At 35.1% G+C, this 19,519-nt stretch overlaps 1 protein-coding gene across 2 annotated transcripts in view; it reads right to left on the bottom strand.

The window, feature by feature from the left end:
• The window catches only part of LOC101888548 (protein spire), a 189,690-nt gene that overhangs the window by 5,602 nt on the left and 164,569 nt on the right, over positions 1–19,519 (bottom strand). Inside the window, exons 10-12 of one of the 2 annotated variants that reach the window (XM_059123917.1) lie at positions 15,695–15,885; positions 6,540–6,861; positions 3,678–3,779 (exon numbers count right to left, since the gene is read on the bottom strand). In XM_059123917.1, the coding sequence (XP_058979900.1) occupies positions 3,678–3,779; positions 6,540–6,861; positions 15,695–15,885 (615 nt within the window). The remainder of the gene's footprint in view (positions 1–3,677; positions 3,780–6,539; positions 6,862–15,694; positions 15,886–19,519) is intronic. The other variant, XM_059123918.1, reaches the window with a different exon arrangement.

Raw genomic sequence — 19,519 nt, 5'->3', positions numbered from 1 at the left:
AAGCAAGGCGACGATGACCTAAAATGACCACCCGAAAATTTTTTTTTTTTTTTTTTTGGAAATGAAAATAGAAAAATGCACAAAGGACCATGTATACATATACATATATACAAATGTGTGAGTATGTGTGTGTGTGTGAAAAATTGATTTGATATGTTTTTCGTTTTCAGGCAGAAAATGAAAGCTCCAAAGAAAGGAAAAAACTATGAAAAGGAGTGTGGTTAGGTGTAAGTGATTTCTTTATATATGGCACAAATATGTTATTGTGTGTGTGTAAGTGTGATTGGGAGAGTGTGAAAGGTAAATAGACAGACACATGGGGGAGGGGGGTTGGTGGTCAAGCAGGCATATGAACAGTTTTTTGTTGACTGAGTTTTATCTGAAGAAAACCTATGACAACACAACGAACGATAGCTACAGCGACTGTTGATGTGACAGTGAAGTTGCTTTTAATATGTATGAATGGAGTTTTGAAAACGTACATATGTATATGGGTAATTTCAAATCACAAAACATCAAATCTGACAAACCAAGCGAAGATATTTTGATCGCCAATTAAAAAAACTTCCATATTCCATTCAAAAACAATGAAGACGACATTCAATACCTTTAGAGAGATTAAATTTGCACGTTCGGAAAAAAATACTTTCACCTCGTCAAGAGACTTTTTTCACCATATTCGGAAAGACTTTTTCAGACCATCTAGAAACACTACCTTTTACTCTGTTTTAAAAGTAAATTACAGTTTGTCTTAAAGCCTCATATACTGCCGGTCTTAAAAGCTCTAAAAATATTCAACTCGTCTTAAAGCTGGAACCTAATATTTTTTTATAAAGACTCCTCCCAGTTCGCATATAGGAATATTGTGATAATATCATTTGATCTTCTATGAGACAAGCTCATCTGGTCTTTCGTGAGAAAATATCATCTTGTTTTTTTGTGAGAGAATACCATATATTCTGCTCTTCTACGAGAGAAGACCCCCTGGTCTTTTATGGGAGAAGGCCAATTGGTCTTCTTTGAGAAAAGGCCATCTGCTCTTCTATGAGAGAAGACCATCTGTTCTTCTATGAGAGAAGACCATCTGCTCTTCTATGAGAGAAGACCATCTGCTCTTCTATGAGAGAAGACCATCTGCTTTTCTATAAGAGAAGGCCACATGGTCTTCTATGAGAGAAGACCACATGGTCTTCTATGAGAGAAGACCACAGGTCTTCTATGAGAGAAGACCACATAGTCTTCTATGAGAGAAGACCACATGGTCTTCTATGAGAAAACACAATCTGGTCTACTATGAGAAAACCAAATCTGGTCTTCTATGAGAAAGTAGAACCAGGTCTTCTATGAGAAAAGATCAACTAGTCTTCTCTGAGAAAAGACCTCCTGGTCTCCTATGAGAGAAAATCAACTGGTCTTCTTTGAGAGAACACTACTTGGTCTTTCATGAGAGAAGACCACCAGGTCTTCTACGAGAGAAGACCACCAGGTCTTCTATGAGAGAAGACAACAACTCCTCTGTAAAGACTAACCTCAGCTTATCTATACATACTCCTCACAGCTTGTCTATAGAGACTTAATTCAGCTCGTCTATAAGGACTCCTGCCAACTCGTCTACAAAGACCCGTTTTAGCTTAGATCGTTTATAGAGACTCATCTCAAATCGTCTATTAATACTCCTTTCGGCACGTATATAAAGACTCCCCTCAGATTGTCCATGAAGTCTCCATCAATTCGTTTATAAAGACTCCCCTCAGCATGTCCCCTTAGTTCGTCTACAAAAGCTCCACTTCTCAGCCAGTCTACAGAGACTCCCTCCAGCTCGCCTAGATAGACTCGCTTCAATTCGTCAGAAAGACTTCCAACCGTTAGATTCCAGCTCCCATCGGTTAACCAAGAGTGCCAGCTTTAAGCTTGAAAAAAGCTTCCTTCAGCTCCCATAAAAGACCCACTACAGAGACTCTCTCCAGCTCGCCTAGATAGACTCTCTTTAATTCGTCAGAGAGACTTTCAACCTCTAACTTAAGAAGTCAGCCTCAAGCTTCCATCAGTTGGCCAAGAGTGTAACTTATAGCTTGTTGAAAAAAAAAAACGTCCTTCAGCTCGCATAAAAGACCCCCTACAGAGACTCCCTTCACTTCGCCTAGATAGACTCTCTATAATTCGTCAGAGAGACTTCCAACCGCTAGCCTAGGAAATTAGCCTCCAGCTCCCATCAGTTGGCCAAGAGTGTCAGATTTTAGCTTATCGAAAAAAAAATTCTAAAGCTCGCATAAAAGCTCAAGCCTCCGCTTGTCCCCTCAGTTCGTCTATAAAAGCTCCACATCTCAGTCTGTCTACAGAGACTCCCTTAAGCTCGCCTAGAGAGACTCTCTTCAATTCGTCAGAGAGACTTCCAACTGTTAGCTTCCAGCTCCCATCAGTTGGCCTAGAATGTCAGCTTTAAGCTTGTCGAAAAAAACTTCCTTCAGCTCTAATAATAGACTCCTTTTCTTTAATTTTTCAGAGAGACTTGCAACCGCTAGCCTAGGAAATTAGCCTCCAGCTCTCATGAGTTGGCCAAGAGTGTCAGCTTTTAGCTTGTCGCAAAAAAACTTCCTTCAGCTCGCATAAAAGACCCTCTACAGAGTCTGCCTTCAGCTCGCCTAGATAGACTCTCTATAATTCGTCAGAGAGACTTCCAACCGCTAGCCTGAGAAGTCAGCCTTCAGCTCCCATCAGTCGGCCAAGAGTGTAAGCTTATAGCTTGTCGAAAGAAAAACTTCCTTGAGCTCGCATTAAAGACCCCGTATAGAGACAAACTTCAGCTCGCCTAGATAAACTCTCTATAATTCGTGAGAGAGACTTCCAACCGGTAGCCTAGGAAGTGAGTCTTCAGCTCCCAGCACTCCTAAAGAGATTATCTTTAGCTCACCTAGAAAGTCAGTCTTAAGCTCGCCCGGAGGTAATTCGTTTGTTCAGCAAGAGAAACACCCAGCTGCTGGCCCAGAATGTCAGCTGTGTTTTCAACTAGCCTATAGAGACAGACTACAGAGACCCGGTTTATAAAGACTTCGTTTTTTGAGATCTTATAAAAAGATAATGTCTCAGTCCGTCTTTAAAACGGACTCTCTTTTTCAACTTGACTAGAAAACTACCCTCTCTCTGTGTTTCTCTCTCTATAAAAGGAATCTTTGTTTTAGCTCTTCAGCCTGTTTAGAAATTGGAATTTACTCTATGACCTCGGTGGCGTATGACTGCTGTCATTAATCATACACCATGACTATAACTCCTTGATTTTTTAGTAAATAAATTTCAACGAAAATCCTACGTTTTGAAGATAAAATAACTCTTGGAATTTGCTCTTCAGCTGCTTTAAAATTAGAATTTCTAAAAAGATAATGCCTCAGTCCGTCTTAAAACGGACTCTCTTCTTTGGCTTGGCCACAAAACTCTTTGTACTCTTTAACTCTATGACCTCGGTGGCGTATGACTGCTGTCATTAATCATACACCACTATGACTCCATGATTTTTTTATTAACGACTTTTCACCGAAAACTCTACGTTTTGAAGATGTTTTTTTTGAAATTACCCATATAAAATCTATGTACAAGAAATGCAACCTTAGAATAAATACTGATATGCATAGAAATAGTGAGAAGAGAAAATAAAGAAATATTATTTGTTTTTCAATATTTACATTCCAAGGCGTTGTCAAAGAATTTATGATATTCATCCTCTGTATAGGGATCTTCAACATCATTATCATCATCATCATTGTCGACGACATCTTCTGGTTTTGCTAGACAATGTTAACCCAGAAATTCACAGATTGCCATATCATCACCACACATCACACAAGTAGGGAATTGAGTAGTTTTGTTTTTCAAATATTTTTTTTTTGGGTCATAGTTAAAATTGAGAAGTTTGAAAAAGGACACACACACATGTTTTTAGCCAAATAATTATCTGAATTTTATTGATTTTTAATTTTTGCAAAAACTAAAATGGGAAATTTACAAATGAGAAACAATTTTTTTTGGGAAAACTAATAGCAAACTACAACTAATAATTATTATTTTTTGTTTATATATGTAATAACTAATTACAACCGCTAGGAGTAGCAGAATTTGGTAATTTCGAGTAAGGAATAGTTTTTTTATTGTTTGAAAGGAAACCATTTTAAATTGAGTTTTTTTGTTAGTTTTTTCTTCTTTCCATTTCAGGTCAATAAGGCTGAAAGGTATTGCTAAATTATGTGTACGTGTGTATACGTGTGGAAGTGTGTGTGTGAGAGAGTTTGATTATAGAAGTCTAGTGTAAAAGTGTTTCCGGTGACCAATAAATTACGGTAACTACACGGCGAGCAATTGTTTCACAACATCAAATAAAACAACAAAACAAATCACATTTAAATCTAAACGACTAGTCTTAAAATATTTTCTTTCTTTTTTCAAGTTTTGTTCAAAAGCTTTCTTTGTTTTTTTTTTTGGTTTTTCAGTTTTTCTTTTTTTAAATAACTAAAGAATTAGTTTAGGCTTCAAAATAATAATATTAGGAATTGTAGTAGTAGTGGTAGTAGTAGGAATCTAAGTTGGCTTTAAACGAAATTAAAAAACACTACCCAAAAAAAGCAATAACCACAATTAATTATTAAATACCTTGAAAAGAAAAAAATAAGAATTAAATTAAATTAATAATTGCATAAAAATAACAACAACAAAAATATATATAAATACAAATAATATAAAATTAATTTTGAAAATGCAAACGCCAGTTAAAAGAGGGAAAGGCAACCATTTAATAAAAAAATATACAACATTAATGTTTGGCTTAAACAACAACATATTATTTGTATAAGAATTATAACAAGGACAAGCAACAGTGTACAAGAGGTTGGTATGATAATTCTGGTAAATTGTTTATACATATAAAAAATAAAAGAATTATTATTTTTCTTGAGTAATTTTATGAAATTGTGTTTTTAAGATTTTTTCAAGAGATATTATGCCACCAAATGCGGAGTTTTTAAATATTTTTTTAAGGGTTATCTAGGGCTAAATTTGGGTTTGGAACATTAAATTTCACAGACTATGTATATAGTGGACTATAATGTGGATTCTTTAAAAAAAATGTTGTCAAGGACTTTCAGACCTACAAACGTGGATTTTTTAAACAAATTTTCTCAAGGACTATCAGGCCTATTAACGTAGGTTTTTAAACAAACTTTCTCAAAGACTATCAGACCTATGAACGTGGATTTTTGAACAAATTTTCTCAAGGACTATCAGACCTATAAACGTGGATTTTTAAAACAAATTATCACAAGGACTATCAGACCTATAAGCGTGGATTTTTTAAACAAATTATCACAAGGAATATAAGACCTTTGAAAGTGGATTTAAAAAAAAAAAAAATTCAAGGACTATAAGACCTACAAACGTGAATTTTTTAAACAAATTTTCTCAAGAACTTTCAGACCTACAACTTGGATTTTTTAAATAAATTTTCTCAAGGACTATCACACCTATGAATGTGGACTTTTTGAACAAATTGTCTCAAGGACCATCAGACTTATAAACGTAAATTTTTTAAACAATTTTTTTCAAGGACTTTGAGACCTCCAAACTTGGAATTTTTAAACAAATTTTCTCAAGGACTAACAGAGCTATAAACGTGGTTTTTAAACAAAATTTCTCAAGGACTATCAGACCTATAAATTTTCTCAAGGACTATCAGACCTATAAACGTGGATTTTAAAAAAAATTTTCTCAAGGACTATCAGACCTATAAACGTGGATTTTTAAACAAATTTTCTCAAGGACTATCAGACCTATAAACGTGGATTTTTAAACAAATTTTCTCTAGGATTTTTTAAAGAATATTTTTCCAAAGACCATCAGTCTTATAAACTTGGATTTTTTAAACAAATTTTCTCAAAGATACACAGAGCTCTAATCGTGGATTTTTTAAATAAGTTTTCTCAAGGACTATTAGACCTATAAAGTTGGATTTTTTAAACAAATTTTATCAAAAATACACACAATTATATTACAATGTACCAAGTTTGGATCAAATCGGATACTCCCTTTGAGAGTGCGTACCAGCCAGATAGACGGACGGACGGAATCGCTAGGTCGACTCCAAATGTCCCAAATCGAATTTGGTGCAAAGAGACCTAGGGTCTAAAATCGTTATTTCATTGAGGCATGTTTTGGCCGTATCAAAAGATATATAACCTCTCCACCCATATTTCTTTAAGTCATTCAATCAAAAATACTCTCTCTCTCTCTCTATTTTAAAAAAAATATTCTCTTTCAGCTTTTTAACAGAAAGAGACAACATCTCAACATAATTTATTTTAATTTAGATCATTTTTCATTTTCTAAAGTCTTCAGAAATGACCTATTGATAAAAATACATGCCTTTCAGATTTTTGTCTCTGAAAGAACTCCCTTTTACCAAAATTATCACACCACCCAGATACACTTCCACTTATACTTCCAAATATTTGTTCATTTGTTTTTGTTTCTTTTTTGTTTTGTTTTTGGGGATTACTTACTTGTACGACGCGTAACACGTGTTGTCAGCGTTGTGGGCACTTGTGTTGTGGTCGTATTACTACTGTTGTTGTTGCTGTTGTTCTTGCTATTATTGGTTGTTGCTGCCATTGCCGCACCTTTAGCTGTCAGTACTGAGCCTGAGGCGTTGGTGGCATCGCTCATCATATAGCCTCCAATTGGATAGGGTGGCATTTTCGGTTGTGAGCATACGCCTATGCTATGATTGAGCTGCTGCTGCTGTTGATGTCCTCCGCCGACCATTGTCGATGACGACGATGTTGTCGAGGCCAACGAGGTCTCGTCGAAACATGGATCGTCGTCCTGCAAAGAGGAGAAAAGAACAAAGAAAAACAAATAAAATACCAAAATAATGAAATGTAAATTTTTATGAACGGAAATATTGGAGAGTGGAAAGTCATAAAGACAGATGGGAAAAAAATGGGAAATAAAATGGTTGAAAACAAACGAGATAATCATGCTGAAAGAAATAAATTGAGTTTAAAATGGGTACCAGACACAGAATCGATGGCGATAGACTTCCTTTGTGATTATTATTCTCTTCAAGATAATATATGTACATGAAATTTCGCATTTAAAAAGTCCAAATTTTACCATCCCAATTAGATATAACCTTTATTATATTCGAAACTTTGGGGAATTTATTATCCAAATTTGATCTCTTTAAAATGTCGGTCATAAACAATTATAAATTTAGCTCTTATATTTCCAATTTAATGTCCTTCATCTAAATGATATACGATGTTCCGAAATTTAGGTACGAAAGATACCTCAAGTATTTGTTATATACGAAATTTTGGACATGAAAAATCCTAATCTCTTCGGATTCCCAATTTTATATACCCTCATATACCTGGAATTTGAATTCTCAGAAATGTTGGTTATAAAAGATCACAAATTTAAACCTTTAGATTTGCAACTTAATATTCCTCATGGAATAGTCTTCGAACTTTTGGAAATGAAAAATTCGAATTTAATATTTTTGGAATCCTAATTTCATATACAATAATTTATAAAAATTTCGGATAAAAACTAACATTTTTATTTCGGATAATAATATTTTAAATTTCAATAAAAAAACAAATTGTAAATGGTGACTTCCTCAGACACCATACTTCAGCTACTTCCTCAAAATTTCGAAGAAAAAAAAATATTGGAGCTGGAGCCCAGTTGCCTAATTACCATTATGTGTATCTTATATTCGAAGTTTCGGCTATGAAATTCAACTAAGACCTCTTCAGATTACTAATACAATAAATATTCAGGGTGAGATAAAAAAAAACTGCAACAAAGTCAAATGCCATAATTTTTACATTGTTTTAAATTTTATTGAATGATACCGAAAAATATCGGAAATAGCATCAAATTTTAGAATTAGCTTAGATTTGTTCGAATTGGTCACCTTTGGCACGAATTATGGCCTTCAAACGGCCAATGAAACCGTCACACGCTGCCCGAATGATGCTCTGCGGTATTTTGGCCCACTCCCGGCGAAGCGCTTGCTTGTCCTGATCGACACTTTGGTATTTTTTAGTGCCAACCTTGCTTTCCAAAATACTCCAGACACAGTAGTCCAACGGATTGGTATACGGAGATTTTGGTGGCCATTGTGCGCTGGAAATGTAGCGAGGAACCTCATTTAGTAAACATTCTTGGGTGGCGCGTGCTGAGTCCAAGGTCCAAAGTCCAAGGTCTGCGGCCAAAATGTTTGCGTTCCAAAGGCTTTAATACACCCTCCAGAATAATTTTGCGATAATATTCGGCACACACTATTACCATGGCCGACGCTTGAGTTCTGCTGGCCAACCGAAGGTGCACATTTTCAGCTGAACTCTTTGGCAAGCAAACACGATCATTTAGCTTGTTTACAAACTGCTGGACAACGAATGTTTTCTCATCAGAGAAAACCAAATTCGGCAGTTCACCACTTTAGGCCAAGCTCTTTTGAGTCTATTTTCTTTCTGTTACGGTGTAAGCTCTTGCACTTTTTGGAATTCCAATGGCTTTATCCCGAGCTTATTTTTCAATATTTGCCGAATGGAATTCTGCGATATGTTCAGCTCACGAGTAATTTTTCGGCCATTACGACACGGGTTTTCGATCAAGTAGCTTCTTTACTTTTCGAAACATTTCTGCTGATGTTGCTGTTTTCTTCCGTCCACTTCCTTGACGTCGTCGGGCTTTGCTATCAGTATCACGGTAACGAGCGATGACACGAAACACAAAAGATTCAATCAGATTTAAATGCTGGAGTGCTCTAACGATAGCCACTTGTGGTTTCCAGCCAAATATAAAGAAATCACACTATCCCACTTGAATTCCGCCATCACGAATAACTTTTTTTCTGGAAAAATCTGACCAAAATGCTTTTGTACGCTTGTAAACAATATGGTGAGCTGTCACTGCAATAATTTTAACAGCTGTCGGACGAGTGGCTTAGAAATGACAGCAGTCTGAAATTGGTTGCAGTTTTTTCATCTCACCCTGTATATATTATATTCGAAATTTCAAATATGAAAATATCCAAATTAGAGCTCCCCAAATTCCCGATTTGATTAACATAAGCATGTGTATGAAAAATCCGAAAATCCCAATTTAATATACTCTCATATATGAAATATTCAAAATTTAGAAGTATAAAAATCGAAATTTGACCAGTTCAAATTCAAATTTGATGTATTCGAATTTTCTGTTATGGAAAATATTCAAAATTTTCTACAAAGTTAGTTGCCGTATCCAAATAAATCTCAATTTCGAATACAAATTTTCGAAATTTCGAACATAAAAAATTGACATTTAGCCTCTTTAAATTCCAAATTAAATGTTTTCGAAATCTTCGGCAATGAAAAATATTCAAAATTTTCTGCAAAGTTAGTAGCTATGTCCAAGTAAATCTCAATTTCGAATATAAAATTTCGATTATAAAAATTCGACATTTGGCCTATTTAAATTCCAAATTTGATGTATTCGAAATCTTCGGTAATGAAAAATATTTGAAATTTCCTGCAAAGTAAGTTATCTTCTGAAAGTAAATCCCAATTTGTTTATTTTACGTGAGGACTGTTCAAACATATGGCCAAATACGTGACTGTACCCAGTCACTGGCTAGCGAGGTGGGATGTTTTTTTTTTTTTTTTTTTTGGGATGCCTACTTATTATTCCAAAGAATTGAGATTTACCATTCATGGTGGTCTATTCCACAAATGTCAATTATCAGTAACTGTTATCTACGTCGTCTGCGTGGCTTATTGGGGTCTTTTTCAGCTTTCAGCTTAACCCAGAACTGTCAATGACGTCAATTGGCCATCAAACAGAAGGATGTTGTTGATCAACGCACACACCCGCACAAAAATAGAACAGCAATCATTGATGGAAAATTACCATTGCATCCCTATGGGGATGGAGGATAATCATTTAATTACACAAACTGATGATGGGGAGAAGAAGAAATTTGCCACAGCAGTCTGTTTAAAATTCTAAGATAATATGGGTTTAAAATGGACTTCTAACCCTCTCCCCTCCTCCAATCCCCTTTTTGCAATTATAGGAAGTGCTTGTTTTTTACTTTCCATGTTGACTCTTCTTTTTCCAACATCCCACCTCACCCACATTTACATATCATGACCCTAATTTGCCCACTAACCCCTCTTGGTGCAGCAAAACGGTCACTACCACCTTTGTCACCTTTTGCAATCACAGTTAAAAATGCGTTGGACATGCAATAATTTGATATCCAGCTAAAAGGTGGGGCGGGTGGAGTTTTAAAACCGCAACAACAAAACACAGGTTAATGTCGTTGTTTTTTTTGTCGTGTAATTTAATTATTTTTGTAATTCAATATGGCTGGGAGAGCGATATGTTGGAATTAAGTAGTTATAGCATGTGGTCAGATATAGTGGATAATTAATTATGACAATGGAGGGTAAGGGATGGGGGAAGAGGTGATTGTTCGAGAGGGTCATGAACTTTTAAAGAGGGATTTTAAAATAAAATTTAATGGAGGAATATCAGCGGTCCGGCTGGGGATGGTTTTAAGGTAATAATGAAGATTTGAACAAGAATTACCGAAGTATTCTATTTGAAATTTTTAGGGAACAAATCTAGGATTTAATTGCTAATTTTTAAGATTAAAGGATTTTTTATACCCTCAGCCATATTGCTAGTGACGGTATATATCATTTGATACGGCCAAAACGTGCCTTATCGAAATACCACTTTTAGACCCTAGGTCTCTTTGGACCAAATCCGTTTCAGGACATTTCGAGTCGATCTAGCGATGTCCGTCCGTCTGGCTGTTGCGCACGATAACTCTCGAAAGGAGTATCCGAATTGGTTAAAACTTGGTACATCGTAATATTATTATCAAGCTTAGTTTGAGTTCAGAGATGTGCAATATAGGTTCAGTCCTTCTGGTACCTCCCCCACAAAATGTCAAAAATTTCAAAAAAAAAAAATATTTTACTGCACAGAGAGAGAAAGGAAAATCCGATTTTACTCCAACCTTGCACATCCTAGTATTTGCATCAGTTCTAGGTCAGGTGCAAAAATGGACAATATCGATCTACTCCATCAAGCACCTCCCCGACAATTATTTTGAATAATTCTCACCCTTATAAAATGTGATGTAAGTTTCCGATTGTCCTCAAATTACACAGATCACAATATTTTTTTTAACCCAAGGTTGGGTGTGAAGATGAAAGATATTGGTCCACTCCTTCGTGTACCTCGCCCACAAAGGGTCAAAATTGTGAATATCTATGAAGCGAAATTAACATCCGATTCCACCCAGACTTGGCCCATCTCAATATATTTCCATCAATACAAGATCTGTTACAAATATGGTAGAGATCGGACCATTTCTTCTGGTACGTCCCCCACAAAGGGTGAAAATTCGGAATAATCGAAATGATTATTAAATCCGAAATAAGCATCCGTTTATCTCCATATTGCACACATCCCATTATTTCTACTAACAAAAGATCTGTTGTGAAGATGGAATATATCGGTCCACTCCTTTTGGTACCCCCCAAAGGGTCAACATTTAGAATCCTATGAAGCTCCTAAAACGCGAAATTAAAACGCGATTCCATTCAGACTTGCCACATCTCAATATTTCTTTCAACACAAGATCTGTTACAATGATGGTAGAGATCGGATAATTTCTTCTGGTACCTTCCTCACATAGGGTCAAAATTTTGAATAGCCAAAACGATCATAAAATCTAAAATAAGCATCATATTTCACACATGCAAGAGGTTTTCCATTCATACATGCAAAAGGTATTCTGGTAATAATAACCAAGTTATAAGAGATCTTTAAAAGGTCTTCTGGCTATAGAAGAGCTATAAAAGTTGTTCTAGCTGTAGAAGGGCTTCAACAGGTTTTCTGGCTGCAAAAGGTATTCTGGTAATAATAAACCAGATTTTAGGAGACCTGCCTATAAAAGAGGTGTAACATGAATTCTGCCTACAGGAGTGCTGTGACAGGCCTTCTGGCTGTAGAATAGGTGCAGCTTGTCTTCTGGCTTTAGAAAGGCAGTACCAGGTCTTCTGCCTATAAAAGAGCCGTAGCAGATCTTCTGGCTATAGAAGAGCTATAGCAGGTCTTCTGACTATTGAAAAGCTGTATCAGAACTTCTGGCTATAGAAAAGCTGTAGCAGGACTTCTGGCTATAGAAATACTGTAGCTATAGAAGAGCTGTAGCAGGTCTTCCGGCTATAGAAGAGCTGAAGCAGGTCTTCCAGCTATAGAAGAGCTGTAGCAGGTCTTCCAGCTATAGAAGAGCTGTAGCAGGTCTTCCGGCTATAGAAAGGCTGTGGCAGATCTTCCGGCTATAGAAAGGCTGTGGCAGGTCTTCCGGCTATAGAAGAGCTGTGGCAGGTCTTCCGGCTATAGAAGAGCTGTGGCAGGTCTTCCGGCTATAGAAGAGCTGTGGCAGGTCCTCCGGCTATAGAAGAGCTGTGGCAGGTCTTCCGGCTATAGAAGAGCCGTAACAGGTCTTCCGGCTATAGAATAGCTGTAGCAGGTCTTCTGCCTATAAAAGAGCCGTATCAGGTCTTCTGGCTATAGAAGAGCTGTTTAATAACTATTTATCAATCTTTCCAACGAAGATTTTTTCAAAGACGACGATTCGAACTTTAAGGAGATTTTTTTAAAGATTGGATGTTTTTCTAAATTAAAAAAAAAATCATTTCTAAAAAAAAAATATTTAAAATTTTGTTGACAATATTGGTTGGGACCTTGGACCTGGGAGGTACGTTTATATGGAGATTATACCCAAATATATATCCCTATGCTGAGATTTTTCTGTAAGATGGTTCTCTATCCCATAAGTAGCCCAAAAACAATTTTTTGGTTGATAAATGTGGTCAAGACCCTCAAAATAGGTAAAAACACCTTTATATGGGCGCTACTCCGAAACATTGACCTGCAATGAAAAATTTTCTCCGAAGAGGATTTCTCCCTTTTGGAAAGCAAAATGCCAAATCAATCGGAAAATGTGGCCAAGACCTCGGAAATAGCTAAAATCAGGGGATACCTTCACAAGGAGGGTTGTACCAAAACGTGGACCTACATTGATATTATTTTGCAAAGCCGTTTTCTTTTTACAAAGAGCTTAAATTACCAAAATTCGTGTTAAAAATATGTCTAAAATGAAAAAATATTTGAAATCGACATATACACTTGAATGGGGGCTATATTAATACGTGGACTCACATGACCCATATTTCGTACAAATAAATCTACATGTAAACCATAGACCTGCTTGAAATTCAAAAGGTCTATCTTAAATTTTACGAATTAGAGAGCAAAATATTTGAGGCCCTTCGTGTATGGTTAAGGGCTTTATGTATATAATGAACTCTAAAAATTTGGTCTGGGAACCCAAAACTCTTTGGGCATTTTAATCTACTAATCGAATGCTGTCATCTCAAAATGGAATTCCCCACGATCTATCCGGTTTGGCTTTTGCATAGTGTTATGTAACTCCTTTTTAAGGCATTTTTATACCCTACAACACTATGTGTTGGGGGTATTATAAGTTTGATTGGGCCAAAAATTATGTAACACCACGAAATATTGGTTTCCCACATAGGAAAGTATATATGGATCTTCCTAGCTCGCCGAGCTGAGTCGATCTAGCTATGTATGTCCGTCCGTCCGTCTGTCCGTCTGTCCGTCTGTCCGTCTGTCCATGTTAATTTGTAATCACTCTACAGGTCGCAATTATGGCCCGATCTTCACGAAATTTAGAATGGAGGTGGGGTTAAGGTCAGAATAGAACCCTATTTCTTTTGGAGATGATCGCATAATATTTAGGGGTCGAAATGGACCAAAAACTGAAAAATTTCTTGATTTTGCAGTTGCTCTGCTGGTCGCAATTATGGACCAATCGACGCGTAAATTAGCATGGGGCTAGAGCTACGGGCTGGGCAGAAGCCTTCCAATTTTGATGGTCATCGGGTAATATTTAGTGGGTGAAAAAGACTATACATTTGTGTTAAATAAAAGTCAAATTTCCATTAAACCGCGAATATTTTTAGTCCCGGCGATATCATAAATAGGCGAACAGGTCAATTGTGACAGTTACGTAGATACCGATAGTAAATATATCGGATATATATAGCGAAATATACACAATATGTATATACAAAGGGAAGGAATGTTAGATAGAATGCTTATATCTCAAGAATGGCTGGACCGATTTTGACAAAGTTTGCCAATTCAGAGTAGTGTAGTATTTTGTGACATTTTTTTTATCGCATGCGATTTTTTCCATTTGACTTATAATATTAAGGTATACATTTTGTAATATTTTTCCACCTTACAACACAGGTCTTGGAAATATTATATACAGATTGCAATTATCGTCCGATCCTCACGAAAAGGGTAGGGTTAGGCTTAGAAGGGCTAGGCCTATTGTTTTCAATGATGTCCGCAATATATTTAGGGGTTGAAATGGACCAACAACTAAAATGTTCCTGATTTTTCAGCCGTTATAAAGGTCACAAATAGAAACTAATGGACACGAAATCTAGCATAAAGTTAGAGTTTAAGACAGCGGGTAGAATGAACCACTACTTTTGTCTGAAAAATACCAACATTACTTACAGGTGATAGCCGAAATACACAAAATGCGAATGCCTTTTTTTTGCTGATTTCGTTGACGAATATAGCCAAATATCCTAGACAAGCAAATCATATAGATGAGTCTAAATTAAGAAATACAGTGGGACCTCTTGCTTTTGGAGATGATCGCACAATATTCAAAAACAGGGAAAATTTCCTAATCACACAATTGAAGCCAATCGACACGCCTGAGAAGAATGTTAGGGACGGTGAAGAAGTCTAGCATTATGTATGGCCATTGGATTATATTTATCTATAAAATGGACCACTACAACTAACAGCACGACGAAGTTCGTAAATATTGGTTAAATGTCCCTGGCCAAAATGCTAGTAATATCTGAGCAGTGCTCCGTGACATAATTTCAAAAGCGAAATCTGCCAAAATGGATTTGAACATAAGGGGGCTTCTAACATATTATAGTGTTGTAGGGTATCACATGGTCGGCCCCGCACGACTATAGCCTTTGCTTACTTGTTTTCTAATATTTTAACTTTATTTGAATTTTTAAGGGCTTAATAAAATTGAACCGAATTTCCTGAAGAAATCTTGATTTTTTTTAAAGCTAAAAAAGAGTATTACTTTTCGTGGCTGAATAAATAAAAACTCCTACATCTAATAAATTTGCATCTGCACCACAAATGAAATCGAAATTCCAGACATTCTTCATTTTTTCCTCTCATTTCACTTTCGATTGCATCAACATCTAACCAAACCACACATTTATTTGTCTAGTTATTGTTGCCACCGCAACATATTATCCGCAATGTTGCCCAGAAACGCAACGAAGATGCAACAAAGATTCCCAATGATTCGATGATGATTTCAAGACTCCCTCCCTTTCTCCATCAAATAATAATAAAAAAATATGGATATGTGATCGACATCATCCATTTCACAGGTCCCATTCATTATTATTATTATTGTTGTTGTTATGATGTCAACACAAATGTCATTATACGATACTGATTTTCATTTTCATTTCATATTTGTAACATTCATACATACCTCAATCAATGAGAAATCCACTTTGATTATACGCTGCTTGCTACGCGGTGTTGCATGGATTTCGTTGGGCTCCTGCAGCTGCTTCAATGAGTCGCGCAGTTTATACTGTTGCGGCTGCTGGTGCTGCTGGGATGAGGCTGAAGCTGGTGTCGATGTGGCCGACGATGTTGCTGTGGTAGAAGTAGGAAGCACTGGAATGAAATCAAAATACCAAAGAGTCAGTCAGAAGATGGGACAATGCAACAAATTAATGTTGGGATGGATGGGGAGATGGATGGATGGCTGCATAAACAATGTAATCAGAGGCACCAGCAAATGAAGACAATTCGAAAGGGAATGTGTATTAAGTATTAAAATAAAGTATTATATCACCCAACTGACATCTTTTCAATGCATCTATCTGGAAGACATTGCGCAAAGTTGCAGATTGATGAGATGCAGTTGGGGGTAACGTTGTTATTACACTCGAGGAAAAATGTAGGGATGTATAAATTAAATTATACTCAAAAAGATTTCAGATTTTTTTTCGATTTTTAATCTATTTTTTCAGATGGTCCTTTGAAAAAATATTCTTTAAAAATCTAAATTTTTCAAAAGATAATAATGCATTTTTTAAGATTTTTTTCAAAGGTTTATTAGACGTGAATTTTTTTAAGATTTTTTTTTTTCAAAGGATCAGATGTGGAATTTTTTTATGAATTTTTTTCAAAGGATCATCTGACGTGGATTTTTTTAAAGAATATTTTTTCAAAGGTTCAACAGACGTGGATTTTTTTAAAGAATATTTTTTCAAAGGTTCATCAGACATAGATTTTTTAAAGAATATTTTTTCAAAGGTTCAACAGACGTGGATTTTTTTAAAGAATATTTTTTCAAAGGTTCAACAGACTTGAATTTTTTTAAGGAATGTTTTTCAAAGGTTCAACAGACGTGGATTTTTTTAAAGAATATTTTTTCAAAGGTTTATCAGACATAGATTTTTTAAAGAATATTTTTTCAAAGGTTCATCAGACGTGGATTTTTTAAAGAATATTTTTTCAAAGGTTCTTCAGACGTAGATTTTTTTAAAGAATATTTTTTCAAAGGTTTATCAGACGTGGATTCTTTTAAAAAATATTTTTTCAAAGGTTCATCAGACGTGGAATTTTTTAAAGAATATTTTTTCAAAGGTTAATCAGACGTGGATTTTTTAAAGCATATTTTTTCAAAGGATTATTAGACGTAGATTTTTTAAGATTTTTTTTTCAAAGGATTTTTTTAAGAATTTTTTTAAAGACGTGGATTTTTTTAATTTTTTTCAAGGGTTCATCAGACGTGAATTTTTTTAAAGAATATATTTTTCAAAGGTTCATCAGACGTAAATTTTTTTAAAGAATATTTTTTCAAAGGTTCATCAGACGTGGATTTTTTAAAGATTTTTTTCAAAGCATCATCAGGGGTGGATTTTTTTAAGAATTTTTTTTCAAAGGATCATCAGACGTGGATTTTTTTAAAGAAAATTTTTTCAAATAATCATCAGACATGGATTTTTTAAAGAAAATTTTTTCAAATAATCATCAGACATGGATTTTTTAAAGAATAATTATTTTGAAAGGATCATCAGACGTGGATTTTTTAAAGAATATTTTTTCAAATGTTCATCATAAGTGGATTTTTTAAGAATATTTTTTCAAAGGTTCATCAGACGTGGATTTTTTAAGAATTTTTTTCAAAGGATTATCAGACGTGGATTTTTTTAAAGAATATTTTTCAAAGGTTCATCAGACGTGGATTTTTTTGAAGAATATTTTTCAAAGGTTCATCAGACGTGGATTTTTTTAAAGAATTTTTTTCGTTTTTCAAAGATTCATCAGACGTGGATTTTTTTTGTTTTTCAAAGATTCATCAGACGTGGATTTTTTTTAAAGAATTTTTTTGTTTTTCAAAGATTCATCAGACGTGGATTTTTTTTAAAGAATTTTTTTGTTTTTCAAAGATTCATCAGACATGGATTTTTTTAAAGAATTTTTTTGTTTTTCAAAGATTCATCAGACGTGGATTTTTTAAAGAATTTTTTTGTTTTTCAAAGATTCATCAGACGTGGATTTTTTAAGAATTTTTTTTTAAAGGGAGCTACCAGAATGTGGTGTCCGATATATTCCGTCTTCACAGCAGATTTTAAGTTGTTAGAAATATTGATATAAATTTGAGGAAATTAGGTGATGCTTTCTTGTTATATGAATTGTTTTCTGTAAAAATATAAATCTTTTTTTATGGGAGCGGATCTATATTGTCCATCCCCGATCTCGATCTAAGTTTGATAATAAAATTACAATGTACCCAGTTTGGACCACATCGAATATTCCCTTCGAGAATTATCTTAAGCACCAGCCATCCAGACAGACAGAGGAACAGAGGGACACCCCTACATCGACTCTAAATGTCCTGAAACGGATTTGGTCCGAAGATACCTAGGGTCTAAAAACATTATTTAGTTGAGCCACGTTTTAGTCGAATCAAATGATATAGGCCCCCTGTAGGTTATAAAAATATTTAAAAAAAAACTTGAAATCTGCAAGAGTCCTTAAAATAGTCCTTGCAAGACTATTCTTAAAAAAATTCGAAAAAAAAAACTTAGTTGATATCTTTAAAAAAAAAATTAAAAAACCAAGTTTATGACTTGGTTAGACCTTGAAAAATAAAACTTAAAAAAATTATTACTTAGTTGAAACTTGCAAAAATATTTTGAAAAAAAAAATCTACCTTTGTGATCTGATAGCCTTTAAAAACAATATTCCGAAATCCGCTTTGAGAGCATGTGGTACTGCTTAGCAAATCAAAACCAAGTTTCTATATCGATACTTGAAAAAATACTCCTAAAAATCCCACTTGTTGGACTTCCATATTCTTTAAAAAATATCTAAAAAATCTTAGTTAAGTGGTTTCTGTAACCCTTGAAAACATATTCTCTAAATGTCCTCGTCCTTGGAGCTGAATATATTATTATTTTATTATATATTATTACACATTATATTTATGAATGCATTTTTCTTCGAGTGTAAAAATAGTCATAGCATTTTCTTAAATTAACAACTGACATAGTTTTATAGCCCAAAATTGAATGGCTATGGGAATTAATTACTTGAATATGAAAATTTTTACAGAAATTGTAACACTTGTGCGGTGTGTCATAATACCACTTAGGTGGTTGGTAGGTAGGCAGGTAATACACCTTATGCGAGTACATATTTGACGTTGTCATAATTTCCATTAAAAATTCTAGCTAATCCATATAGAGTGTGTGTGCGTGCGTGTGTGTCAGGTCCCATTAGTTCCTCTTCTTTGGCATAACACATTTTTTGACCTATAGCTGCAGCAACAGCAACAAACTCACATAAACGTCTAACGTTCTTGTTGTGTAAACGAAACAAGTTCCAGTTCAGCTGGGAAAACATGGCTCTCACACCGCCACTGTCTGAAACATCGTCAAATGTTTGTTTTGCTTTTCAGGCAGGTTGGAAACTGGCTTTTCTTCTTCTTCTTCGCCTTCAAACGAAACCTAGCGGCTCGGCTAAAAACTTTACCTTAATGGCCGTCTATAGCTGGCTAAATATGCCCGCCATTGCCGTCACCTCAGAAGTTGGTTGGCTCAACACGAAATGCCGTTCTTTTTGAGCGAAACAAAAAAGAATTCTCAATTGCAGAACAATTTAATTAAAATGAGGTTAAAGTATTCTAGAAGTATTCTTTAGTTTTTTCAAGTGTTTGATGTTTGGACTTTTTGTGTGTGTATGAAACAACAACTTTGGCGGCCAAACAAAGAGAGCAGAGGAGAGAGAGAGAGGG

This window comes from Musca domestica, unplaced genomic scaffold (assembly GCF_030504385.1).
Source record: "Musca domestica strain aabys unplaced genomic scaffold, Musca_domestica.polishedcontigs.V.1.1 26, whole genome shotgun sequence".
Taxonomy (NCBI): domain Eukaryota; kingdom Metazoa; phylum Arthropoda; class Insecta; order Diptera; family Muscidae; genus Musca; species Musca domestica.
The sequence above is the reverse complement of the archived record's forward strand: the minus strand, read 5'-3'. Positions and strand labels throughout refer to the sequence as shown.